The sequence below is a fragment of the Sciurus vulgaris genome (assembly GCF_902686455.1).
Source record: "Sciurus vulgaris genome assembly, chromosome: 2".
Taxonomy (NCBI): domain Eukaryota; kingdom Metazoa; phylum Chordata; class Mammalia; order Rodentia; family Sciuridae; genus Sciurus; species Sciurus vulgaris.
The window spans coordinates 81,322,683-81,350,470 of NC_136462.1; the positions used below are offsets into that span (position 1 = coordinate 81,322,683).

Here is a 27,788-nt window from a genome sequence, read left to right on the forward strand (position 1 = left end):
TTCTCTTTTTAGATGTGGCAAGTTTTCAGTCAGTATTTCCATAAGCAAATTCTATCTTTCTTTCTCTCCTTCCTTATTTCCTTTCTTCCTCCCTCTGTCCCTCCTTTTTTCCTTCCTTCCTTCCTTCCTTCCTTCCTTCCTTCCTTCCTTCCTTCCTTCCTTCCTTCCTTCCTTCCTTCCTTCCTTCCTTCCTTCCTTCCTTCCTTCCTTCCTTTCTTTCTTTCTTTCTTTCTTTCTTTCTTTCTTTCTTTCTTTCTTTCTTTCTTTCATTTTTACCGAAATACAGTGGTGGATCCCAAATGTACTGCTGCCAGAGGCTATCAGGCTGTTAGCTAACTGCTCTCCTCACAGCTAGTCAGCAGACTATTCCTTGAGGCTAGCTCTGAGTGGCATACCTCCAAGGTAGCGGTAGCCAATGTTGTCATGTTTCTTTATTCTCTTCCAATGGTACTAGTTCTTAGGTCTTTTCTTGACCATGACATTTGTGAGTCACACAGGCCAGTCATTTTGTATAATGTTCTTCAATTTGCCGTACATAATTCAAAATTAGATTCAGGGTAAGTATCTTGGCAGGCAGAGACTCTACATCCTTCTAGTGTATTGTGTCATCTGCATGATTTCAGTTTCCATTTGTGATAATGCTTACTTTGATTCAAACAGTGTTTGCTAGCCTACCCCACCATAAAGTAAGTCTTTTCCCATATATTATCAGTTAGCAGATCACGAGGAGCTAGTTTGAGTTATATAAATATCGAATTGCTCATCAAGCATCCAATTTACTCATTTATTTATATCCCTATGTTCTCAAAATTATTTACCGAATGTTACAAATTCATAACTATTACATATTAGAAGTCCAAATTGTCCCTGATTTGACTGGTGGGAACCTATACCAGCTTACTTTTGTATCATTTTCATTTGCCCCTATAATTCTTCAAGCACTTCCTTGATTTCTGGCAACCAAGTGCACATTCCAGGATTGTTTTGTATTTTCTGTATTCTAACCCCAGAATTAGCCATTTTTTTCAGAAAGTTCTTGTTCCTGTGGTAGAGCACAGTAGGTGTGCTCATTGTTATTGGAGCATCACTGCTCCCAGGCCCTATGTTGACAGGACTATTTCTATATTTATCCATATATATTGGAAACAATGAATTCATGCTGATATATACAATCCCATTCCACTTATTCTAGTCTTTCAACCTTTCTTTACTTGCTACCTCACTTTTCTGGGAGCAAGAAACCTGACTTGTGTTATATGTAATGATTAACTTATTTGCTAATCTTCCTGTATGCCACCATCCTTCCATTTCTTTGTCTGTGAAGATGGACTTGACACCCTGCTTAGGCATGGACACCTTCCACCAGGCTGTCCACACACTGATACACTTCTAATTCTTATTATTTTCCAAAACTGCATGCTCAATTGTCCCTCCCCTACCACCCTCCAAACCTTCTTGGACTCCAAAACTTCCATCTTGGTCACGGCATGTATACTCTCCACCAGACACCCACATCTCTGCTAGATCTGATGGCTGAATTACTTAAAAAGGGAAGGAAAGAAGAAGAAAAAGAAAGGAGAAGAGGGAAAGTGCTTCCTTCTTTTGAATAGGAATGAATATTATAGTTATTCTGTAATGTTGTTTCTCCCATGAACCTGATGGAACATTTTAAATGACAGATTGTGCATTAATGCCTGATGGCAGAATAAGATGACTCTTTTGGGGAATACATTGCACATAACTTTCAAGTCATAGAGATGATTGATCATGGTGAGGACAGAACATGGTACACTGTGTTTGTATTTCTGATGGCCCAAGGAATCATAATCTTTTATACTGTGACTGCCATTGACCTATCATGAGATTATATCTATTTCTCCTGTTCTTCAACGTAGGCTGGTCCACTGACCCTTATTGACTAATAGAATGTGATCGAGTGATGCTGTGGAACTTTCAAGTTTGGGCCTTATGAGATCTATAGCTTCTACCACTGCAGCTCGAAACACTTGGAGCAAAACTAAGATGCTCCAGTTGAAGCATTAGCTGAGCTTCCAGTCAACATTCAGCGCCAAGTAGTAGCCAGCCATTTAAGTGATGATTCCTGTCTGCTTCAGGTGTAATCATGCTTACACACTGGGCTATTACCATGTGGAGCAAAAATGTTTCCCAGATGAGTGCAGAAAATCCACAGACTCATTGAACAAGATAAATGGTGTCAGTTGTTCTAAGTCACTAAGCTTTGGTCGGTTTAATATTGCAGTCATAAATAATCAAACATGCTGGGATACTGAAATGTAAAATGGGGACATCTGTGTGGACTTTGAATAAGTCAAGAATCTTGAATCTGTCATTCAGCCTACCTTCCTGTGGGTAATCCCAGGTCTGAGAATATTATCTTTTCTTCATCTCCTGATTTAAAGAACAGACTTCTCTGTCTTTCAGAAACACTCTGCTCATTTCTTCTTTTTGTAAGTGTATCATATTTAGGGACCATTAGGTTTCTCCTTTAGAACATTGTATTTTTCTCCTGGTAATACAAATTCAACTTTCCCTTTCCTACTGATACTGCCGGTTACCTTGATGAGTCCTACTTCCTCAGATGTTGAAGTATAACAGCAGAGAAGCACAACGAGGCAAGTGAAGAGTAGAAAGTAAGAAACTTTATTAAAGAAAAGTAAAAACAGACTTCTCCTGGGGAGAAGAAGGGGATCCAAAGGCAGAATCCACAGGATGAACAAATTTTGCCCTTTTTATAAGTTTTGTTCTCCTGTTCCTTCCTCCTTATCTCTTTCTTTCCTGCCTAGTGACTAGGCTGTTTTGCAGGTGAGATGGCAAAAAAGTGAGAAGCAGATGGGCAGGGGGAGGGCCAAAGTGATTTAAGCAGTTAGGTCCCAGGGATCATTAATTAGCAACTCTTTGCCTGCAGTCCTTGGTAAGGGCAGGTAAATTTGGTAATCAGTGGACTCTTCACATTCCATTCTCTTGGAGGGGAGGGGCAGTCTCCAACTTCCCAGATGCAGATGGCTTTCATGGCCTTCATTTTCTCCATTTGACCTGATTCCTTATTTCTACATTAGCCGCCTGTCCCCAATTCTGGCTTTGGTATTAAAGGGAATTAAAATTCTAATTTCATGTTTTAATCACTGAGTTCTGTCATCATGTCATCCAAAACATATCAGGGGAAAAAAGAGGTGCTGGATAAGATTACTCTGGCAAGATTTTCAAATAAATATTTCATGTGTGTTCTATTGTAGGGCCCAACATATGGACATGCAAATTTGAAAATGAATGATATCACATGTCTTTTTTTAGAATCTAAAATGTATTTATAGATAAACATAAGTGTTCTGACACTTTTTTGCAGCAATATTTATGATGAAATAAATATTGCATCAGCACAGGCAAGGGACTCCCAGGTGAGTCCACTTTACATTTCTAGAACCAACTTTGGCAGGCAAGATTTGGATACCTGAAGCAGCTTTGACACATGCTCATCTTCCCAAAAGATCCTCTTTAGCAGTAATACAAAAACAGCAAACTGCAGGAAAGCCCCCCTCCCTTTTCTTGTGCACCCTCTCTGGCCATATTCTGCCTCTAGACACTGCCCTTTAGGAACATTAGGGACAATCACGTGCTTCACTTAACCTCCCCAGTGTGCCTTCCTTCCAGTGCCAGGTTTGAAGGTGAAGGCCCTCCCTGAATCCATCAGTGAGACTGTCACCTAGTTTATCCTCTGGTTTGGGGCCCACCTGTTACCTACAGGTTGCCTCAGGACTTAAAAAGTCAGACTAAGAATGGATGTCACTAGTGATTTCAAGGACTCCTGAATTTCCCCTTTCAATGATAGTAAATTTGACTCCGCAAATCCTGAGCACCTTCCCAATCACTTCCTAAGAGAGAGCTCATTGGCCCTTCTTATTCCAGAGATGTGGTGGTTTAAAGTTATTGCCCTCTCTGGCATCTATAGGTCACCCAGGAATGGGACTAATGCTCCCTCTGAGGTCCAGTGACCATCACACTTCAGTGTGTGGAAGAATCACAAGGGGTCTCGTTTTGCACTCGGATCCCCTGGGCCTTTCCCACAAGCCTGTCCTATGTGGGGCTCTGTGCCAGAAGATTTTACATGCAGAGTGTCAGGGAGGTGCTGCCTGTTAAAAGCGACACAACAAATTCACAGTGGCTTAGAGATAAGACTTGGCTTAAGTGCAGCTTGACTCTTTCTTTCAAGAGTACTAGTGAAAGTTATATCTAATTTGAATCTGGCTACTGGTAGCAGACGTAAAATTTGTATTTATGCCTTTCATTGGCTCTGGTCAACACTTAAGTCATTTTGGGGGCTTAGTTCTTAAATAATATTGTTACTGAAGTACTAGCTTTGATAAACAGCTTGATTTAATGAAGAGACATTGGAAGTTAGACTCTGGAGAGAAAATTAATTCATTTTTGACCTCAAAGAGCTTATAGTGCATCAAGTCACTTGAATCAGAAAAAAAAAAAAAAAAAAAAAAATTAGAACTCTATCTCAGCAAAAATCCCATCCAAGAGGTAAACTTCAGATCCTATTCATTTTTAGCAATTAAGTAAATACACCATCATCCCCTGAGGATAGCAATGGGCAGTTTGGAACAAGTTCATACTTCTAAAGAGGAGGAAAGAGGAGGGAGGAGGGTGGTTTTCTGAGCCTTCCTTCTTCAGTGAGGCATCTGTGATTCCTTTTAGTATCTTTTGCTCTTCAAGCTTTACGCAGGTGGGTCCCAAGCCACAAGGTGGCAGAATAATCCCCATAATTTCTTGAGCAAACTGATGGAAGCCCTGGGCCTTTAAATGCCTACTCACTCTGCCTGTTGGCTGGGAGGAATTCAGAGCAATTATCCAGAGTGGCATCACCTAGATCACTAGGTCCCTTCTGTCATCCACCCCAATCTTATTCTCCTTTCAGTGCTAACTCATGGACGCTGAAAGTTCACACTTTTTTCTTTTTTTTAAAGAACTTGTATTTATTATATTTTGCAACTATGATCTTTTAAAACAGTGGCCTTAGGAAAGCTGCTTTGGCAAGCAACTGTAGAGGCTCCTGTGGAGAGGAAGTGAAAAGACTGGGCATATAAACAAGTGCTTTTGGCACATTCAAAGCGCAGGGGATAGTTCACAGAGCAAAATGCAGCCCTATGTAAGTGGGTTTCAGTGTTAGGATAACATCATTAAGAGTAGAACAGATTGTGCTCAAACCTTGCGGTTTATAATTAACACATTGCTTCCAAATATTCCGTGGCCTCTGGTAAATAGTCTTCTGCTCACATTCACCCAGACTAATCAGAATATTTCCATCAGATTCCATGCTGGGTCAGCACCTGTTTAGACAAACCAACAGAGCCAAAGAACTCCTTTCCCTGGCCAGCTATGTAGTAGTTGGATGAACACAACTTTGCTTAGTCATTGTCATGGTGTCTATATGGCTTTGAAGCTTGTTTTCACACAAATCATACAAGTATTTTATTATGTCAAAGTTCACTGTTCTTGCGCAGCTCTGATGAAGTCTAGTGAAACTGTGCATTTGTATTTTGGTCCTTCAAGCTGATGATCATGGCAAACCAGGGTTAACAGCTGAAGGGTCACTAGAGAGGTGATTTGGGAAAAGATATTTGCTGTTGGAGCAACTCTGCTGTCCATGATGATATATAATATTGCTAATAATTTGTCTAATGGAAGTGATTTTGCCCAGGAGATGACTGCTTGTCTTTTCATGTTTATTTAAAAAGCTGGTTTTCTTGATTTTTCCATTATACTTAAGGAAGACTCTCTCGTCACTTGTTGCTGGATTGTATGATGCAAGGTATGCAGCAATTAGAATAAACTTAGAGTAGTATGGAAGTTCCACATGAGTATATACTGAGAGACCTTTTAGTTGTCCAGGATCTGTATCATCTTTCTGTAGCTTCTCCCACTGGAAACTTGATATTTCCCTGAGATAAACAGTCTGCATGGCTGTTGGGGTCTTCTCTGTCACATCCTGGTGTGGAGGAGGAAAGGGTTGATTGCTGGAGGAAGATGCTGGTGGTTTTTCTATTACGCAAAAAAACTTATCTACTCAATAAGCACATGAGAGCCAATACTCTTTTTATGAGAGGGGGTGTGACAGGTGCGGCCATCAACTCTGGCCTCTTTACCTATGGAGTCACCCAACTCTCCTTTATTTATAATACACAGGTAAAGGGGGCAAGGACCAGGAGAAGCTGCTTCTGTGATGGACAGGATAGTGTGGATTTAGGGGCATCATCCTCTTAGGGGGAAAATTCTAGAAGGAGACAGGGAACCACTCCCATGCAGCGCCACATACTTCCTGGCAGTTCTAGAAGCCAGGCCTGTGTCCCATGGCTTAACCTAGTCTGATTCTGCTAAATAAGGACAGCTTCCCACACGTGGCTTCTTCACAGTTTACGAGTATCACATTTACTTGCTTCTCTTTTAACCACACGTGCAAAATATTTAGGAAATTTAAGTACTGCTAGATGTCCAAGCTCTTTCAAATCCTGACAAATAGTATAGAAAACTCCAAGAAGAATATTAAGGTAGGCAGCATAAAAATCAGATGAATATTCTGGAGAAGGATCATGGGATAAGATCTTTTGAAGGTTCCTTATGATATAATCAGAGAAATACGAGACAAATGGCTCAAAGCATCCAGTATTTGGACGAAACTTTTCTCAAATAATTCCACTGAGATAACAGTCACATTTCTGCCTATCAATTCTTGTAACCTAAGAAATTCAGGCAAAAGATTTGCTTCCATATCTCTTAGATAATTCTGCGTTATCTAGAACAAAGTTTACAGTCTGATCCTTGAGACTTTCAGCTTTGGTTCCTTGTTTAAATAAGCGAACAAAGTCATTAACTGTTTCACAGGTTATTTTAGTAGAACATGACTCCTCTGAAGAACTAAGATGACTCAACTTGTTTAAAATCTTTTCCAAAAGTAGCCTCAAGATAAAGCTTTCAACACAATTCACAAAGACGTGTGGGAGCACTGAAGTTTCCAACAAAGTTCGTGTTACATAGGTCTTTCCGCTGGCAGTATGTCCATAAATAAAAGTCGTTGGAAAGCTGAAATGATGCCTTTCTCCAAACAGAGACTGCAAGGTGGAGACTTGGGACTCACAACAGTGGACCATATTCTCTTAGTGAGGCATTTTGGCAGGTACCAGTGAAGAGGGAAGAGGGGCTCGTGACCAGCCAGGTGTCACCAGCAAGATCCTCTCTTCTGCCTGGTGGTCCTGGCTCCCTGAACATTTATACTTTGGGAGACACCAGATAGCATTTTGGGTTCCAGACTCCATCTCAAAACCATTTCACATCCAACTCGATGATCTGTTATAGAAAACATCTATTGACTTTCTGCCATTTTAATGGCTACGTAGCTTCTTTCCTATGAACTTTTCATTATTATGATAATCTGTGTACCTCAATATCAGTCCCAGTCCTTTTTAGTCAAAGGTGAAATGTAACTCAGGAAAATGCTTCCATAAAATCACATCACTTCAAGAAAATGTTGCAAAGTCAAACTTTCTGAAAAAGCAGCATTCTCCAGAACATTTTCACACGTTTCCCCACTACAAGTTTAGAGATTGTATGTTTTTACAATAATTCTTCAGCTTTTCCCACATGCTTTTTCTTATCTTTCTCTTCTTTGTGATGGCATGGCAACCCTGACTCTGAGGCACTTGTAGCAAGCTCTTTGGCTTCTGCCTCACCACAGGTCTCTGGCCTCAGTCAGTGAAACAGGGAGAACTTGAGCCAGGTAGTCTGAATGTGCCAGGATCATCCTAACTCATTCACTGTCTGGTAAAACAAATATTTAGTGGAACGGCAAATAATTAATCAAATAAATAATTGAGCAAAAACAACAGCTCCTTCCTTGGGAACCAGGAAGTCATTTACTAGATAAGCTAAGGGCCCCTGATGGACAGTAGGTCCTGATTGGGTTTCTGGATGTGACTGTGGAGCAGAAACTGGCATCTGACATCAATTAGAATGAAGTGGTCCACCTGTAGTGGGTACTGGATCATTCTTCTGCTGAGAATAGGTTTGGAAGCATCCAGGCTGGTGGAGGACCAGGCACCTATGTGAGCAGTACATTTGGGATGCCTCCATGGCCATTTCTGCCTCCCCTGAGCAGTGTGTGTGGCTCTGAGTCCTGTTTCCTTCTGTCATTTGGGAGGAGGAAAAGAGACTCACAAGAGCATACTTTCATTTAATACTGACCTGGGAGGACAAGGTGCAATCATTTGTATTTGGGTTTGATTTCTACAATGTACAACTCTGCTGCTCTTCCCCTCAATAGGTTGTACCACATTGAAACTAATTTGCAGTGAGAGTGAGTTTAAGACCTATGTATTTAAGACTTCTTAGAGAGTCTCCCCACCTTAGAAGTAGCTTTTCAAATTTTAGGTTTTTTTAAGTTTCCATGTTGAATCCTCAAATTTAAGGTATGGGGCAGTGATAACATTTTGATACATCATGGTAATTTCCTAAGCTTTTTGCATGAGATAGGCCTTTTAAGCAATCCTGTTTGTGGAGTTTTATGGTGAAAAAGTCTTGAGACTCACAGTCAGGTCATGGTACTCTCCACGCCCTCCACCTCCCTTCTGTCCTATGTATAGTTTCAGAGCAATGATTTGTGAAGGCTTTCCCTTTTGGGGCTATCTTGTAAGATTAATTTTTTAACAAATATTTCCTGCTTATATTATACAAGTGGAACTACATGTTCATCATAGAAAACACTAGAGAGCCTATCAGCAAGAAAAAAATGATAATATAACCATTTAACATAGGAGGTTTTCTCTTCCATCTGTCTTACATTTATAGTTAGACTCATCTTTGTATTTAAACAAAAAATTGACTGTACATGCTTATTTATTTATATTCATATTTTAATATTGAGAACTGATTTGTTAATTTAACAATAATAATTCACTGTCTCTGTTTCAAGCAATTTTCTGAATGATCATGGATATAGCAATGAAAAAAAATGGTTAAAAGTCCCAGATTTGCTTAACTGACATTTGCTTTACTTAACTGACATTAAGTAAACTATATAGCTAGAGGGTAATGAGTTTAGGTGGAGAGAAATAATGAAAGACAGGTTTACGTGATTGTGTGTAGGAGATGTCGGGGATGCAACTTATTCCACCCCCCCCCAGTTTTATTAAGGTTCAATGTTGAATAATATTCCATTCTCTATGTTAATCACATTCTAATGTTTTAAAAAATTTCAACGGATACACGAAAACATATTTCCACATTTCTGCTACAGCTCCTCTCTCTCATTTGTAGACTCCACCCTCCTTTGGTCATTAAATATTAAAGTTCTGTGAGGCTGAATTCCAAGACTTCAAATCTCTTAATGCTATGCTATCACCTAGGCCATTTATTCTTGAAAACTTTCATTACCACTTATTTGCCATAATTACATTAAATTACAAGTTACATTCTTAGAGTTTCCAATGAGAACTGCTATATGGTGTTTCGATCTGACCGCTAGATGATATTTTTAGTTGGATGTTTTGGAGGTACCTCAAACTCAACTCCAAAACTGATTTAATGATCATCATCTCCCTCCTCCACCACTTATTGAAGCTCTTCATCTTCAAAGAACAATTCAGATGACCTAAGTCATTTGCCTCTGGGGTCACCTAGACATTGATCTCAGGATTCTGAGAGCTTAGTTGCTTTGCCTTGTAAGGCTGTATACGTTTTACTTTCTTGTCCGATGATATCACTGAGCATGAAAGTACCAAAAGAAGCCCCAGTGCATCCTCTACATTCCATTCCTATTCCTCCATGTCCCTGTTAGGTAGCAGCAACCATTGACAATTAGAATAAATCACTGTGACCGGTACAGTGAATCTTTTGACTATCGGCATATTCAGATAATCCACCTATGAACCAAACCTGAGGTTCTCTCTTCCTCAGTCAGAAGGTTATATGAAACTGGCTCCACTTCCCACCTTGAGCCCAGAGGTATGAACTGAGGAAGAGATGTGGTATAATGAAAGCTTATCTGTGTCTCAAGGAAGTGCTTCTTAATGTACCAAATAATTTGCATTCCATCAAGTGACAAGGAGCTTAATAACAGGACAAATATAAGTTGGGTGAACAAAGTGTAGTCAATAACTAACTTAAACAAAATTACAAATACAAAAAACACTTTCATAATAACACAGTAATTTATTGAGTCACTTTTATTTCTCCTTCCATATAATCAAGACTAATGAAAATTGCATGAATTTTCCTTAAGACCCACAGATGAAAATCAGTATTAAAATTATGAACACTTTAAACTTACTATTAAAGTCATTTTCAAGGAATTTCCAAAGTATTTATAGTTTGTAGTTTTTAGGCAATTGTTCAGCTATTTGATTTATATTTCTTACACAAAGTATAACATAAAACACTCCTTCCTACAGAACTCACATAAATCCTGCCTTTCTTTTTTTCTAGAAACTACAAAACTTTATTAAAATACATGAAATAACATAAATAAATCAAGAATAATTCAAGATAATATTCTTGATTAGAAAAATTTAACATTATATGATATTATTTCTTCCTAAATTTGTGAATAAATTTTAAGCAATCGAATTTCAATAAAAATACAAAACAAGCTTTTTTGAAGTGGAAATAAACTAAATTACAGTTTATCTGAAAGAATAAAAAAGCAAAGAAAATTTTAAGAAAGAGATCTAGTAAAAATGATCTACATTTACTAGATATTAAACATTTGGGGCTGGGTGTGTAGCTCAGTGATACAGTACTTGCCTATCACGTAGAAGACCCTAAGTTCAATCCCTAGGATGAAAAAAAGAAAGAAAAGAAAAAACCCTGTAATGCTAAAAATAATAAATCCTGCCTTCCAAGTCCAGACAATATTTTCAATCCATTTTCTCATGGTCAGTGCTGTTTAAGATGATAATGGACCTTCATTGTATCAGTCCTTAATAAAATATGATGAATATGTAGACACATATCATCCTTGTCTTACTAAGGTAAGTTGCATTTGAGAGAAGTAGTCTGTCTCTCTTATATTTTATGAACACCTTGTTCAATTCTGAAAATTTTCCTCAGAGCATCCTTCATCTCCTTGTTCCTCAAGCTATATATTAGAGGATTACACAGAGGTGTTATCACAGAATAAAATAAGGTGATGATTTTTTGCATTTTTACCGTGTGCCCTGATTCAGGTCCAACATACATCATCAAGATAGAACCATAAAAAAGGGTGACAACTGCCAAATGAGAAGCACAAGTGGAGAAAGCCTTGCGTTTGCCTGCCACTACAGGCATCCTCACCACAGCTAGAATCACCAGAGCATAGGAACAAAGGATAAAGAGCAAAGTGCCAATCGTGAAGAAAGCATTGAAAGCAGAGTAAACGGACTGGGTGGTGGTGTCCTCCGCACAGGACAGCATCATCAGTGGGACAGGATCACACACAAAATGGTTGATGATATTTGGACCACAGTAGGGTAACCGGGAAATGAGAACAACCGGAGTTATAAAGAGGATGCACCCACATGACCATCCAAAGACGACGAGGCTAGTGCACAGCTGCCGGGTCATGATGCGTGGGTAATGCAGAGGACGGCAGATGGCCAGATACCTGTCAAAGGCCATGAAGCAAAGGAAGAAGCCCTCATCACAACCAAAGGAGAAGAAGAAGTAGAACTGTGCGAAACAACTCACAAAAGAGATGGACTTGCTTGTGGAGAGGAAGTTGGCCAGCATGTTAGGCACGGTGGAGGTGACATAGCATATTTCCAGGAGAGAGAAATTCCCCAGGAGGATGTACATGGGAGTGTGAAGGCGCCGGTCTGCCCTCACAGCACAGGCGATGGCTGCGTTGCCTGTCAGGGTCAGAGTGTAGGTTACCAAGAAGAGCCCAAAGTAGAGGAGCTGCATTTGTGGGCTGGAGGGAAAGCCCATGAGGATAAAGTGGCTAACAGAGAGCTTGTGTTCTTGGTCGGACACATTCATTGGTGCAGAAGTCATGGAGGTGACAGAGGTTATTGCTATTTAATGTCCAATGTTGTTTTTTCCTGGAGACATAGAATTTATTATTAATTTTATAAGGTGGTAAACAAAGTGTTTCTTGAGCAGCAAAACTGACCTGCAAACTTGCAAGACTCAGTTCTGAACAAACAATATTATTTTTAAAAGTCACAATAATAGCAAGGAGGAAAAAATATGAATTGGAGACAAATTTTACTTCACTAAGAACCCTAGATTAGATACTAGGAATATACTCATTTTACCTGCATTATTGATATTGTACTACTTTTCTGCATATGTGGAATTATTTTGACACTATTATGGATACTTTATAATTTATTTTTTATGACAGTGAAATAATAATAAAGTACTAAATCAAGATATTTTAAGAGACCACATCTCAATATATTGCCTAATAGGGAACAAATTAATATTTATTTTTACTTTTGGTTACTTACAGTTTTTATAATGATACTAAAAAAAGCCTCTGTCACTTTAGGATAAAGAGGTTTTTATGCTACTTTGTGTATCCTAGCAAGATTTAGTATTTAAAAAATACTTTTTTCCCTCGTAGACAGCTCAGTGCAGTGTATACTGTTAGGAAGAATCCTATGCTTTGTTCTCTAAATTGATCTGCCTAAATATTTTTATATAGTTCCAGGTGGATATATGAATATTACATACCATTTTTGGAATTGGCCTTAGGGAGATCAGCTGGTCTGAGTGACTGTGGATAAGTCCAAAGTACCTGTACTTGTTAACCATAGTCCAGTCAGCTGCAGGAGTAATTGAAAGACTGGTTAAGTTTTATGATTATGGAACTGATAGTAAAATTTTGACACATTTTCAGTGAAATTTGACTTATTTTTCACTCCTGGAAATATCTTTAGATTTTATAAATAATAATAAGTCAAGGAATGCTTCTCAAAAGTAAGACTCTCTGACCCTAATTAGAGAAATTCTTGTCATATTTGTTTATGGGGAGATAATATCAGAGTTTCTCAGGCCATATTACACAGAGATGATTGACTCTTTTGAGATCCATTGAGAGGGCACTAAAATAGTAAGGACTACTATTTAAGACTCTGATTGCCCTTAAACCTGCATGAAAACCAGTGTAGCAAATTGGGACAGCTGAATCCTTGAGTCTATGCCTTGTCTCAATTTAGTCTGTTAAATGTTTCTAAAAAAATAATTCACTCAGTCACAAAAGTATTTTGAGAAATTAGTCCCCTAATATCTTGTTTCAATAACTTATACTTCAGTGTGTTATGTTTTTGTTCTTAGTCATTCTTTTGTTCTATTTACTGAGGATCCTTTTTTTAGTCATTTAATTTATTTTATATAGAGAAGTATCACTAACAAAGTATTTGTTTCAAGTCGTTATTGATACTTGCCTTTTGTTTCAGAGTATTTCTTGGGAATACTTGTCCAGAACTGCAGTTTAGAGTAAATCCTGTAGTGCAACAATAGCAAAAATGAAATGAAAAGCAATATATAAGCTTGGGAGAGATATTATCTTTGGAAAGAGAAATATGCCATATTTATTCATCAAGTAAAAAAAATCATCAAAATAAATAAATCTGGTTACTTAGTTAATATAATCCTTTCATAAAATTCTAAGCCTCTTTATATGTATATATCTGTGTGCATGTGTGCACATATATATACATATATAGATCACATTTTAGAGGGAAATGATAACCAAGTAAAAAGTATCCATCAGAACTCAGGTAAATAAGAAAATCCACTATTTTAACCTTAACTTTTTGTCAGTTCTAGTCTAATGAAGTATTTTCATTGTTCTCAAAGACAAGAAGAAAATGTTTCCTATTATTTTTGAAAAACATTGAGCGTGCATGGCTCACATGTCATAAAGTTTCCACTCACATCCTGGATGAATGCTGAGAAGGTCAGAGATAGGGGAGAAAATAATATTCCACAGAGCAAAAGACAAGTGGGAGACTTCTAAGAAATTGGATCATCCAGTTCGTAATCACCCACAGGTTGCAAAGAGTGAGCACTAAAGATAATTTTGCTAACTTCAGGGTACATGTTAGAAGAGGAGATGAAAGTCCAGATGAAGGTGTCATGCATATTTATTTGCTTGCATCATGGTCTTTTGGGGTTTGAGGCTCTCTCAATGATTTGATTCTATTTTCTCAAAAGAGGAGGTAATTTGTGAATTTTATTTACAATCAAACACCAAATTTTACTGTTCCCCAAAGAAAAGTGAAGATGTAGAAATAGATTCTTTCTTTCTTCTCTAGTGTTCACATATTACAGAAGGCTCCTGTGGATTAACTAAATAGTGAAAGAGATCATCCTAATAGCTACCAGAGGAAGCGCTGTTAGGTTCCCTACATACATTTCAAAGAAGAAGAAATCATTCTTTGCTTATCAAATATCTGTATTTGTATAGTTTGTTGGAGATATTTGAGTTGGACATTATGTAGACCACAAAGCGTGGACAGTTCAAGGAATTTAATTGGCATCCTGTTATTCCACAATTATTTATCAAATGTCTATGAAGGGCCAAATGTTCTCTCAGATCCTGGAGATATTGTAGAAAACAACTCAACTCTCACAGTTATTATATTCTCTTAAAGAGAGAAGAAAACAAAGACCTAAATAAGGTAATCATATAGTATATTGAAGATAATAAGGAGAGAAATGAGACACGGAGTGTGGTGGGGAAGTTAGAATGGGAGGTCATGATTTAACAGTGACAGGAGAGCTGTGTGGGGAATGTGACATTTAAGCAATGTCCCCAATTGGAAGAACAACCGGTGGTTATCTGTTTCAAGCCAAAACAACTGTCAGAGGACCCTCAGGCAGAAGAAAGCCTCATAGAATGATAGCATAACAGCAAGCAGGCTGGTGTGGCTGCATTGGTGTAAGCAGTGGGGACAGCAGAGGAACACAGGGTGAGGCCCATCACTTAGGGTAGGCTGTTTGTAAGGACTTTGCTTCCACTGTAAGAAAGGGTCAGTATTTGAGCAGAAAACAAAATGGTCTGGTTTAAAAATTTTCTATCATCCTTCTTTTTAAAAAATTATTATTATTATTTTTTATTTTTTACAGACTGCATTTTGATTCATTGTACACAAATGGGGTACATCATTTCATTTCTATGGTTGTACGTGATGTAGATTCATACCATTCATGTAAGCATACATGGACATAGGGTAAAGATGTCTGCCTCATTCCACCATTTTTCATACCCCACTCCCTCTCATTTCCTTCTACATGATCTAAAGTTCCTCCATTCTTCTCTCACTCCCCACTCCCCCTACCCCCATTATATATATCATCATCCACTTATCAGGGAAAACATTGGGCCTTTGGTTTTGTGGGATTGGCTTATTTCACTTAGCAGGATATTCTCCAATTCCATCCATTTATGTGCAAATGCCATACAATTATTCTTCTTTACGAATGAATAATATTCCACAGTTTATTTATCCATTTATCTGTTGAAGGGCATCTAGATTGGTTCCACACAATCTAGCTTTTGTGAATTGAGCTGCTATAAAAATTGATGTGACTGTGTTACTGTAGTATGCTAATTTTAAGTCCTTTGGGTATAAACCAAGGAGTGGGATAACTGGGTCAAAAGGTGGATTCATTCCAAGTTTTCTGAGAATTCTCCACACTACTTTCCAGAGTGATTGCACCAATTTGCAACTCCACCAGCAATGTAAGAGTGTGCCTTTTCCCCCACATCTACGCCAACATCTAATATTATTTGTGTTCTTGATAATAGCCATTCTAATTACTCTAATTAGAGTAAGATGAAATCTTAGAGTTGTTTTAATTTGCATTTCTCTGATTACTAGATATGTTGAAGACTCCCAAATCACAAGAAATCAAAGTAAGAATCAATAAAGGGGATGGACTCAAACAAAAAGTTTTTTTCTCAGCAAAGGATACAATCAATAATGTGAAAAGAGAGCCTACAGAGTGGGAGAAAATCTTTTCCATGCACACTTCAGACAGAGCACTTATCTCCAAAATTTATAAAGAACTTACAAATTTTTACACCAAAAATACAAATAACCCAATCAATAAATGGACCAAGCAACTAGACAGACACTTTACAGAAAAAGACGTACGGGTGATTATCATCCTTCTTTTAATTTTCCTGTTTTAGAATAAGCATAAATGAAATGATATAATGTGTGCATAGTATCTGGAATCCTTTCCTCATACATTTCTGATATTTATCTGTGCACTTTCATATATTAAAGTAAAATGACACTTCATGGATTTTCATCACTGAATAATATTTCTTTATCTGTGAACTTTCATATAACCATAGTTCATTGATTTTCCTTGCCATGTAAGATTCTTTTGAGTGCTTATACCACAAGAATCCATCTATTGCTAATGGGACACTTGGATTATTTTCAGTTTTGAACTGTTATGGAAAATGCCACTGTCAATGATATGCATATGTTTTGGCATTTACTTTCAAGAATTTATGTTGTATGTATATGAAATTGCAGGATCCTAGAGAATGCATGTGTTCAACTTTAACAGATAACCTGCTCGAGAGTATTTTAAAAATGTTTATTCAAAGGTATACATCCATGAGTAATACATGACAATTCCTATTATTCTATATCCTTTGCCAGTTCTTGATTATGTCAGTTTTTAAGACAAAATCATTTGGGAAGATACGTAGCCATATCTAATTGCAGTTTTAATTTGCATTTCCTTTATAACTAATGTGGGCACATTTTCTTATATTTGTTTATTGTTTGGATATGTTCTTTTTCCAAAATGATTTTTCAGACATCTTACCTATTTTTTTTTTCTACTGAGCTTATATTATTACTTTAAGACTTTAAAAATGTATTTTTGAGGCTGTGTTTCCTCTGCTCCAAGATGTCCAGGTTCTCCACCCTTAGTGTCTGCAACCCTTAATGTTGCAAGTGTGCAGAGATCTAAAGAGAAAAACCTCAGGACATCTTGGAAGTTGGGAAAGGAAATCCAGGAAATAGAGATTTCAAGATGACAGAATAGAGGCATCTAGCCCTCCTCTCCTCCCCACAAAGGAGAACCAAAGCATGTAGGGCCTCATTTTGAGGTGAGTGATCATGGGAGACCACTGGAGATTAGCAAGACAGAGACTGGGACCTTGTAAGATGCAGAGACCAGGGACGCAGCATAGTAAGAATAACAAAATATCCTAGCATCTCTCTTCTCAGCTCCACAGCTGAGTGGTTGGGTAGTGTCGCCTCTGCAGGGGTAAGAGTAAAAGAGAGAGTTCCAGAAAGTTCTCCAAGTATTGGCAATGTTACCTATTGGAATATTTCTGGGCCCTTATAGGCCTACAGCCTAAACAGATAATAGGCCTGAAATCCACACAGTAGTCTGGCTTGGGAGATATCCTTTCCCACTAACCCTACAGCTGCTGCAGCCAGGATCCATCTGGAGAAAGGACCTATTGTCTGAATTTGGACTGCTCTAGAGGTCAGAAGCCCCTTCATATGTCTAGCTCTATCTCTGGGACTCTACAGATATCCCACTGGGTCAGTGGATACCTGCCACAAGCCTGACTTGACTCAGCAGAATGACTGACCAGCCTTGTTGGGGGCCCTGCACTGTAGGGGATTGGTTCTGGGACATGGAGGGGGAGGGAAAGCATGGCCTTAAGGACCCAGGAGACAAGGAGCTTGCCCTCTGAGACAAGTGATGTTACCAGTCTCGTGCAGGTTCATGCTCATGCCAGGACTGAAGGCAGCCCATGTGGTTCTCACTGCTCCTTCCTCCAGGCACCTGCTACAGACAGGGTGGGGAAGGAATATCATGGTTCTATCGCTGCTCCCCACAGGGGTGTGTTGAGGTGGCCTTGAGCAGCACTGTGGGAGCATAGCCAAAGGAGATATCTCGAGAAAGTTCTCCCAGCTCTGGCTACATCCTGAGCACTCCAGTGGGCATTTCAACTGAAGGCGTCAGGAAGAGAAAAACTCCGGCTGTCACCTTGTTCCTGGGTACACAAGGTTCCCCAGAGAATTCTGCCTGCCTCAGTCATGCTCAGCTCCCATTGCTTCCTGGTGGGCACTGCAGCTTAAAGATTCAGGGGGAGAAATGCCCTCATAGTTGTCCTGACCCCAGGCATGCAGGGCTCCAGGGTCCAAGGTTCTGCTCTTGGGCTGGCACTCCAATAGTAGCAGCAGAGGGAGCACTACAGGTCCTGCTGCTGCCACTCCAACTGCTGGCTGCCCCCATACCTGGACTGACAACACACTGCTGTCAGGACTGGGGTGAGCAGCACAGAGCGGGTGCTGTGATTCCGTCACTACCTCTTCTCATGAAGTGCTTGGGCATGCACTCCTGTCTGGCCAGAGGCCAAGTCTCCAGACACCTCACCACTACTGGTTCATTCATTGTCAGAGGTCCTTACAAGTAACAGAGCCAATATCAACGGTCCCGGAGGAAGCCCATCACCCAATAGGTGTTAGCACTCCTATTGTAGGAGTAGCCATACAGTGTGCATCGTACGCATTCTGCTGTGCATAGCACACCTGCCTCAGCTGCTAGAGTGTCTCTAGAGTGTGGGCTACAGAGACCATGGGTCTCTGACATGTAATACATTGTCCCCAAATTCACTTACCACAGTCAAGGAAGCTACAGGGAGATGGCACTATGGTGCCCTGTTGGAAATAAAGTCAACATTCCATAACAGACAACCCAAGACACTGAAAGTTGCTTACTAAGAAGGCCATTCCATCAAAGTGATAAAGATATCTGAGCCATCAAATTTTGCAAATCTCAATCTAGGAACATAAGAAATATGAAAACATCAAGGTAATGTGACATTTCTGAAAGATCGTAATCCTTTAGTCATAGACTCAAAGAAATTTAAGAGGATGAAATGCCCTATAAAGAATTTGAAAGAATTATTATTAAAAAAGCTCAGTGAGATACAAGAGAATAGAGTTGAAACACTGAAGTTAAATTAGGATATGAGTAAGAAATTAAGCAAGGAGACAGAGATTTTGGAAAAGAACCAAACAAAAGTCTTGGACTTAAAGAGCTCAGTTAGTCAAAAGTTCAATTGAAAGCCTCAACAGAGGAGAGATAGTGTAATAAAGAACATCTTGGCTTAAGACAGGTCTTTTGAAATACCCCATTCAAACACACACACACACACACACACACACACACATACACACACACGAATAAAGACAGCATTCAATATCTTTGGGACGATATTAAACAAAACAAACATCCACATCATTGGTTTGGGATATCTGACAAAGAGGAGATAAAGGTTAAGGGCATAGAAAATATGTTTTATAAAACAATAGATACCTGGAATTAGCCAAGGTATCCAGAAAGAGAAGAATGAATAAAGGAAATATGGTGTATATACACAGGGTGTATCATTAAGCCATAAAAAAAATGAAATCCTGGCATTCGCGGCAAAATCAATGGGATTGGAGATTATGTTAAATGAAACAAACCAGACAGAGAAAGGCAAGTAGCATGTGCACTCTTTCATATGTGGAAAGTAGCTGAAGTTTATCTGAAAGTAGAAGAGGGGCTGGGAAGGGTATTGGAGTGCAGGTGGGCAGTGAGGCTGGAATAAGGGTGTTTGGACATGATCAATACATTGTACACGTGTGGAAACATCACCCTGAATGCCATTAATATGTATAACTAATGTATTAATAAAAAAGATAAAGAATATATTTTAGACATAAGTCTTTTGTCAGTTACAGATTTTTTTTCCCCATCCGTGTGGCTTGTTTTTCCATTCTCAATTTTATTTTAATGAACAGAATTTTAAAATTTTAATTTGTCTGACTTGCCAGTTCAGTTCATTTATAATTAATTTTTTGCTTATTTCAAAGTCATGAAAACATTTTACTTTATTTTCTAGAAAGTTTAAGACATTTCACCTTCCACATTCAATGTCTGCAATCTGACTTGGCTCACTTTCTGTAAGTGGTATGAAATTGTACTCAAATTTCACTTTTTTATATAAAAATCCATTTGACCTCTCATATTTTTTAGATGAAAAAGACCTTCATTGACCACCACTATGAAGTTCCTTTATCATAAACTAAATGTATGTGTGTACATGAGTTGGCTTCTGGATTCTTTATTTGGTAACATCTGGCTTTATGTACTCATTGCATCAGTAGCATATTCTCTAAATTAGTGTAGCTTTTAAATGTAGTTATTTTATTTTTACTGTTAGGAAAATAACACAAGCTTATTTAAGAAAAAAATGGATAACAGAAAAGAATTAGAAGTTTAAATCATTCACAATGCTCTTACTAGGGCCATTTCTATTTTATATTTCCAATCTCTGTCTTCATATTTCATACAGTAGATGCATATGCAATTATTTTTACACTTGGAATTGTATTACATCCCATTTGTCAATGTCTTTTATTTCATTGTTATATATTGATTCTTTTCCTATATAGCACTATATATGCTTGGAGCATGATTCTTAATGAGTGCAGTATCCATCTTTTATCATTGTACTTTATCCTTCTGTTTTGGGGGCACTTCTTTTATGCATTTTCTGAGAATCTGTGAAAAATTTCTTAGAAACAGATATGAGTATTTTTTAAAGAGGTTTACCCAATTTTTGCCTATTTTAACTTTGTAGCAAGGTAAGGTGTCTTGGTTAGAGGTAAGTGGAAGCAGAAGAGTGTAGTACTGGATTGTGACTTAGAGGAAGAGACACTAGATCCAAAGTTTTTGAAACAGGAGCTGTGACAGAACTGAAAGTCACTTAACCTTTATTTATTTAAATTCATCATGTGTAAAATGTGGTAAAAACCATCATTCATCTAATGCTGTCATTGAGAGAAACTCAGGAATTAGGGAAACTGAATTTGTCAGACCTTTGGTAAGTCATAAGCATGATTTCGATTTCACTTCAGAGCACTGACAAATAACTCATAGATTCTTGTCCCATTCATCTGGAATAATGTTGTTTTTTTTCCAAATGAGTGAATATTTTGCTTTCAATGGAGGCAGAATGAATTTATTTTGAAAAAACACATGAGATTCTAACATCAATTTTTTGTGTATTTGCTTTTTTTTTTTTACCATTCGCTTCATTTCCTTTATTGTGTGATTAATATAAATATCTTGCCATATAAAATCAGTAGTTTGTAGCAATAACATTTTTTACTTCTATGTCATTTTCCCCCATCAACTGTCTCAAAGAAATTTAAGGTACATTTTTTTCCCCATGTTTAGCAATCAAATTCCAATGTAAAAGTACAATACAAGCCATATGTAGGACTTGGGATTTGTTGGTCTTTTAAAAACAAGAATAGGAGAAATGCAACAAAATGATCTTTCCACTTTTTTCAAAACCTTTCAAGGAAAGGATAACTCATAGGGCCATAGAAGATCCATTAACCAAACCCATTTTCTCCACCTGCCAAGTCTAACACCCATTCCATAGTCTTAATATATATTCCTGAATGAAGTTATACTGTTCAACTTTTATTACAAAACCATTTAAAACTTCTTAGCACTAGATGGCTTCCTATAATGCCAAACGAATCGTGTATTTGCTTTTTGAGGGATGTTTTGTGCTATGAAAGGATTAGCGGGTATCAGAACTGTCTTATGAATGAATATCTTATTTCCAGTACTTTAAAATGTTCTCTCACTAGGAATTGGTATCTTCATCTGTACCGTTTTAATAGATTTGAAGTAAGGATCACCTAGAGAACCCCTGGTCACCTCAGATGAGGTGTTGGCATTCCAGGTCCCTGCCGAAAGATATTTCTATATGGTTAGATACCCAGAACCCTTAATCATCTCTATCTTGTTTGGCTTTCCTTAACCTTTTCCGAAGTTGCTCACAGAAAGCATCCCACTCCACCTTTCCTTGGGGCAAATCAAAATAATCCTCCTTTTGAAGCCACCGGGTGAGGCGGTGATAGCTGCGTAGCTTCCGCCTATCAACAGGCTCCAGAAACAGCAGCAGGAGGCTAGCTGTCCCAGGTCTGGCCACCAAGTGATAGGTGGCAAGCCTTAACTCCAGATGGCACCAGGGACTCTCCAGGGCTCTGCTGCTGAGCACACAGAGGGTGGCTCTGCTGTTCTCCATGCTGGCAGCCATGGCATCCATCCTGTCCTGCCCAACTCCAAAGTCCCTCTCTGGCAGGCACAGCCTCAAGCCCTCACCTGCAGGAGGAGACTTCTCTAGGGCAGGAACAAGTTCTTCCAGCACCCAGTCTTGGTCCTGCTCACAGTAGGATATAAAGACATCATAGCGGAATTGGCTTCTGGGGCCACGTCCAGCTAATTTCCACCACCACGCATGAAAAAGAGTCCGGAGGTGGTGAAGCCAGGGCCATTTTGGGCAGCCAAGCAGCGTAAGGATAGTGAGCAGGAGCACCAGAGTAAAGCTGGCAAGAAAGCCCTGAAACTCAAGATCATGTGCACAGTGATGAGAAAGGAAGGAGAGCAGTGGAGTCTTGGAGTAGTCAGAAGCATTGGCCATGCAGATGGATTTCTCCAGCCCATACACAAAGGTGTTGGGAGCCTGTGTTGCCCAAGACCCCACCCAGGAGCTTTCACACTGGCAGGTGAAGGTGACATCTGAGAAATAAACATATGGAGGCATCTGGGGGATTAATTCCTGGAGGCTGCTATCTAACCCCAGGGCCCATTCAGAGTTGAACAGCAGTAGCTGCAGGTGGTCCAATTCCCTGAAATTGGACTTGGAGAGGTTTCCAAGATTCAGGTGACTCAATGCCAGCACCTGTAACTGAGGCACCTCCTTCAGTACCATCTCCAGCTTCGTTGATCTTGACTCATAGAGGAAATTCATATCTCCCAGCTCGAGCACTCGTAGATTGGGCATTCCAAATAGTTCCAGGTTTTCTGTGTTCTCATAATCAGACCAGAAGTGCAAGTGCTCCAGGACAGGAAACTGAGGGAAGGATCTCTGAGACCGTAGACTTGAGAAACCCAAGAAGCTTATGCCTCGCAGAGTGAGGTGACGCAGGGAGGGGAAATGAACTGAGGCGTTGTATGGAAGTAGTGCCACCTCAGAAGTTTGTAAGGTAAGGTTCTCCAAGAGCAAGAAGGGCTCTTCACTGGGGATGTTAAACCAGATGCACGATTCTGCCCATATCTCTAAGCTGAGCAGAGCTGGAGACCAGGGAGGATAGAGGTCCAGCGTCTGAAGTGAACCCAGCTGCAGATGGCTTAGTCTCTGGGGACCCTGGAGCTGCTTGGCTGAGATACGCTCTAAATAGGTGCCTAGCAGGTTCAGTGAGGTGAGAGCAGGAAGAAAGAAGAGCCAGCCTGGGTTTAGCACCTTAATTTTGTTCCAGCTCAGGTCTAGGGTCTTCAGCCACTTCAGTCCCTCCAGGCTCTCACTGGATATGTTGGAGATGTTGTTGCCACTCAGCCAGAGCTCCTCAAGTTGAGGAACGAAGGAGAAGGCCCCGTAGGGCAGAACACAGAGCTCATTGTGGGACAGATCCAGCACTCTCAAGTTTGTGCTAACCAGCCCATCTGGGAGCACCAAGGCTGGGCCCAGCTTATTCATGGATAGGTTGAGCCTTTGAAGCTGGGGCAGGGCATTCAGGAATTTGATGGGAAGAAATTTCAGGCTATTGGCCTGAAGGCTGAGGCATTCTAAGGAATGGCAGCTTGAGAGATCGCCGTCCTCTATGTTTTGGATTCGATTTCTCCCAACGTCAAGTGCACGAAGTTCAAAGTAGCCTGACACTTTCCCAGGCAGTTTTTCCATACCTGTACCCACGAGGGACAGAAAGTCCAGGTGGAGCAGTCCTGAGCCTAAAAGGCCTAATGCATTTAATGGGGTACCATCCAATATCAGGGAATGGAGCTGCAGGCCGTTCAAGGCTCTGACACCTGCCTGGTTCAGCTGCAGGTTGGAAGACAAGTCCAATACCTCCAGAGAGGGAGACCATGGTCTGGGGCTGGCTGTAGGAGAAAAACTAGGCACAAGGTTTGAGAAGAGCCCTTGAAGCTCCTGCAGCTCCCTCAGACAGCTGTGCCTCAGGGCCAGATGCCTAAGGCTGATTGGCAACTGGATGTTCTGGCTATAATTCAGGCAGTAGCCTTGAAAGGAAAGGCTACTGAGGAATGTGAGGGGCTCCAGGGCATCTGGAGGGAGAAGCAGACTTAAGCAACAGGGAGCATGATGCTCAAAGGAAAGGTACTGCAGCTGATTCAATCCTTGAAAGGCCTCAGATGTAATCTTGAGGGTGCCCAGCTGTAGCCTCAGAAGCTGTAGGAAGGGGAAGCGAGCGAACTCCTTAGCTGGCAGGATAGGAACCATGCCCTGGAGGCAAAGTGCCTGTATATCCCAGGGCACTGCTCTCAGGGTCTGAGTCAGGTCTTTAACATTGGAGCATGAAGCAAAAGTGTGCAACCCTGGGGCCAAAGGACAGAATGGGACGTAGAAGGAGAGATTTGACAATAGGGAGCTATCTGCTATGGTACAATCAGGGACAGTCCACGCCTGGCTCATGAGTCCACCATTCATCAAATCCAGCAGTAAGAGAGGGAGGACATAGGAGGAGAGCAGAAGTCTTTCCATCTTTGGTATCGCTTCTAGAATAAGAGGAGAAAGAATAAGAGTGTCAAATCCTACAGTAATGGATAATCCTAGCCTCAGATCCTTCTAATACACATAGCATCCTTGTGATTTGGGAGACATATTGAAGAAAAAGTTCTGTGACTATGATATGAATAATACATTTGATCAAGTAGGGGACTCCAGTTGTGCTCATTTATGTGTGACTCCATGCAAGTAGAGATTCAAGGAGGCAGAAACCCAGAGAGGGAAGAGCTAGGTACCTGTGTTAGGTCCAGGGGAGAAACTGATAACACTTTCCTATCTTCCTGCTGGGGATGATTAGCTCATGTTACTAAGTCCTTTGGAGGGGAGCCTGCAACTATGCATGTGTTCATTCCAAGTCAAGGCAGCAAATTTAATTGTCCATTACAGAGTGGACAGAAGGAGGAAAGAGTGGTGATAATACAAACACAAAAAGACATAACTATACACTCTTATTTGATCTGTAACTATGTGGTGTATGTGGGCCCACTGCCTTATTTTACTCATGAGGCAGCTGACTGTCAAAGAAGTCAAGTTACTTGGCCAAGGCTGAAGAAGTAGAACTAGGCAGGATTAAGGAAACATTTTAAATGAATTCTACCATTGAGTTTTTGGAAAATGGTCCCCAAAGCTAGTTCAGGCAAAATATTCAAGAAAGTAGGTAAAATAAACAAGGTAATGAAGTTGAAAAAGCAATTAAAGAACCATAGAGTCTTGATACTTTTGTGTTCAGAGCATAGTGCTGGAATTGGGGTAACAGGGACTTGAACCACCTATGCTAAAAGCTGTGACTTTTTACTGAGACCTGCAGATACCCTATGGGTAACTGAAAGCAGCATAAAGTTTGACATCTCTGCCTTCTTTTTGTATCTGTGTCCTTTGTTACCTTAAACTGTGGGACAGACCCCTACTCAGCTCTGCTGGTAGGTATGTTGATAATTTAAGGAGTGGTCATCTAATAACTAGTAATACAAGGCTTATTATTCTTCGATTTACTTAATCTATCTTGTCCCGTCAAGACTGATGCAACATTTGTAGCATCATATTTAAGACATTTGGAGTGAGGACTCGAAATCTGCAATCATTGCCCTTTGCAGTGGAGCTTTGTAGGCACATCAACCCAGGATAAGACTGCTTCTCTAAGCAGGAGCCATCTTCTAAGGGGAACTGTATCACACCCTTCTAGGATCATAAGTCTTACAGATAAACATCCTGGGCAATAAGTGGAAATTACCCCCCTCAAGTGATACAGAGCTTCTTCAGAGCCACATTGTAGAAGAACTGAGAAAATGATCAACCAGACCACAGTTTAACCAAAACAGCTTAACTGTGTAGACTTCTTGCCCACAGCTCTATTTCTTCCTCTATTTAAACCTACAGCTCATGTCATCAACCTGAAGTCAGGGCTGAGATGCTGGATCTCATTTTGCCTTCCCAATATGACCATATTGATTAAAGTTCTTTTCCTGTGTTTCACTCTTACCTTTTCTGTTTGTTTTTTGGCATGAGTGGCTGGATCTGGTTTCTTGGGACCTTTAGAGTCAGACCTCTCTGTCCTAGGACTCTGGTAATAGTAGAAGTTTGCATTCACACTTTCCTTTGTTTACTTATTTCTCTTTTATGGTTAAAGCTCAAACTGACCATTATGAAATGAGTAGAAATTGCACATTTCCTGTTTGGGTCCCTGAAAGAATGAAAAGAGGCAGGAAAGCAGACTGGTGCTCTGGGAATGAGAGATATCAGTGAGGCACCAGTGAAGGGCATTGATCTCCTGAGAGGGTAACTGATACCCAGAGGGGGATTTTATATTGAAAACATGGACTTCTCCATCTTTCTCTTGAGTTCCCATGGCCATGACTTGCTCAAGTGGTGCTGTAAAGCTGGCTCTGCAGCACTGCTGCGCTCTCCTCCAGAAATATCCCTTCCGTTGTGGGAGCATCATGGTCACAGCACCTCCGACTTCAGCAAGAAGCTGAGGAGGAGGCCCGGGAATTCATCTGGATGACTCAGCCTTATTACTTATGGCATTTGCCACCCCTGATGCCCTGTCTTTCTCTTTCCATGGCTATTCCCTACTTTTTTGAAAGACTGTTCCTTGAACTTGGATATGTCACCTAGCATGTTTTGTTAGTTTTGGGTTTCCCTCTCCATTTTAATTTGTAGGGAGATTTTAGGGGATGGAATATCTCTCAGACCAAGGAGACACAATGACCTTGGGACAGAGATTCTAGGAATTTAGAATTCTAAGCTGCAGAGTTGCCTTTTTTCCTCAGGAGATTAGGTTTCGTGGTATTATCCACTTGCATACTTATATCTATCCTCCACAAATGATAGTTCCTCATTTGGCCAGTTAAATTTGTAGCACGACTTAGCTCAAACATTCCTCTCAAGCTCTCCTAGACCCTGCCTAACTCCTGCCCCTGGCTTCCCCATAAGAGAGGCAAGTTCTCCATATAGGGGCTAGTTTTTTCCTCCCTGTCAGTTTTACCAATTGCTCTTCTTCTGGTCTATAAAACTCACCTGGCACAAAGGCAGCAGCTAGTTTATCTCTGAGCACAGGAAATGGAGGTCAGCAGAAATGGAGCTGAAATTTCTTAGGAAGGATTTTTTCTCATCTTCTCATGAACAAAGGAGAAAAAGCCTTCCCTTCTGTGATTCTTTTCTCCTCTGTCCAGTCATACTTCAGTATGACACTCCTGTTATTAGCTCTAGTGTAGGAAGTTCCAGGGAGAGGGGAGGTTTCTTTGTTAACCTCTTGATTTCTCCCACATTGCACCATTTTCTCTTCCTTTTCTCTCCTCATGACTTTCTCTATTTCATGGTTTCCTCTTTCCTCCTCTGGTTTGGGGATTTCAGTTTCACTTTGTATCATATCCTCCTGATGTCTGAAAGGGCAAGTCCTTCTTCATTTTCCAGGAGAGCTTTCTTCCTTGATACAAGGAGACCTACTGCCTCGACATTTCTAACTTCCCCACCCATGCTCCTGATAGTCTTTTCTTTCCACAATTTTTATTGTGCATTATATTGGTGGGATTTGTTGTTACCTATTCCTTCATGCACACAATATAATTTGGCCAATATCTCTCCTCAGCACTTCCCCCTCCCTCTCCTTCTAATTGTCTTAACATTAGAAGACATTTCCTTTAAAGCA

The 27,788-nt window shown here is 40.0% G+C and overlaps 4 protein-coding genes and 2 pseudogenes across 6 annotated transcripts in view; all 6 read right to left on the reverse strand.

Moving 5' to 3' along the window:
- The window catches only part of LOC306653657 (olfactory receptor 11H6-like), a gene marked incomplete at its 3' end in the record, with an annotated part of 32,274 nt that extends 19,451 nt beyond the window's left edge, over positions 1-12,823 (reverse strand). The window contains exon 1 of the mRNA XM_079126662.1: positions 12,730-12,823. The remainder of the gene's footprint in view (positions 1-12,729) is intronic.
- Positions 1-27,788, reverse strand: part of LOC306655301 (olfactory receptor 11H6-like) — a gene marked incomplete at both ends in the record, with an annotated part of 170,976 nt that overhangs the window by 115,473 nt on the left and 27,715 nt on the right. The window lies entirely within an intron of this gene.
- LOC306653658 (origin recognition complex subunit 5-like) lies at positions 5,399-6,051 on the reverse strand (annotated as a pseudogene). The gene has a single exon. The product of its transcript is annotated as an origin recognition complex subunit 5-like (transcript).
- LOC306653660 (origin recognition complex subunit 5-like) lies at positions 6,429-7,266 on the reverse strand (annotated as a pseudogene). The gene has a single exon. The product of its transcript is annotated as an origin recognition complex subunit 5-like (transcript).
- LOC306653369 (olfactory receptor 11G2-like) lies at positions 9,805-27,276 on the reverse strand. The gene is made up of 3 exons (XM_079126371.1): positions 27,158-27,276; positions 12,730-12,821; positions 9,805-12,092 (listed from the first exon to the last, which is right to left on the reverse strand). The coding sequence occupies exon 3, from the start codon at positions 12,043-12,045 to the stop codon at positions 11,077-11,079; it is 969 nt and encodes a 322-aa protein (XP_078982497.1). The 5' UTR covers positions 12,046-12,092; positions 12,730-12,821; positions 27,158-27,276; the 3' UTR covers positions 9,805-11,076.
- On the reverse strand, positions 20,201-27,289 carry LOC306653355 (toll-like receptor 11). Its single transcript, XM_079126356.1, has 2 exons — positions 27,158-27,289; positions 20,201-24,630 (listed from the first exon to the last, which is right to left on the reverse strand). Exon 2 carries the CDS (start codon positions 24,614-24,616, stop codon positions 21,845-21,847), a length of 2,772 nt encoding a protein of 923 aa, XP_078982482.1. The 5' UTR covers positions 24,617-24,630; positions 27,158-27,289; the 3' UTR covers positions 20,201-21,844.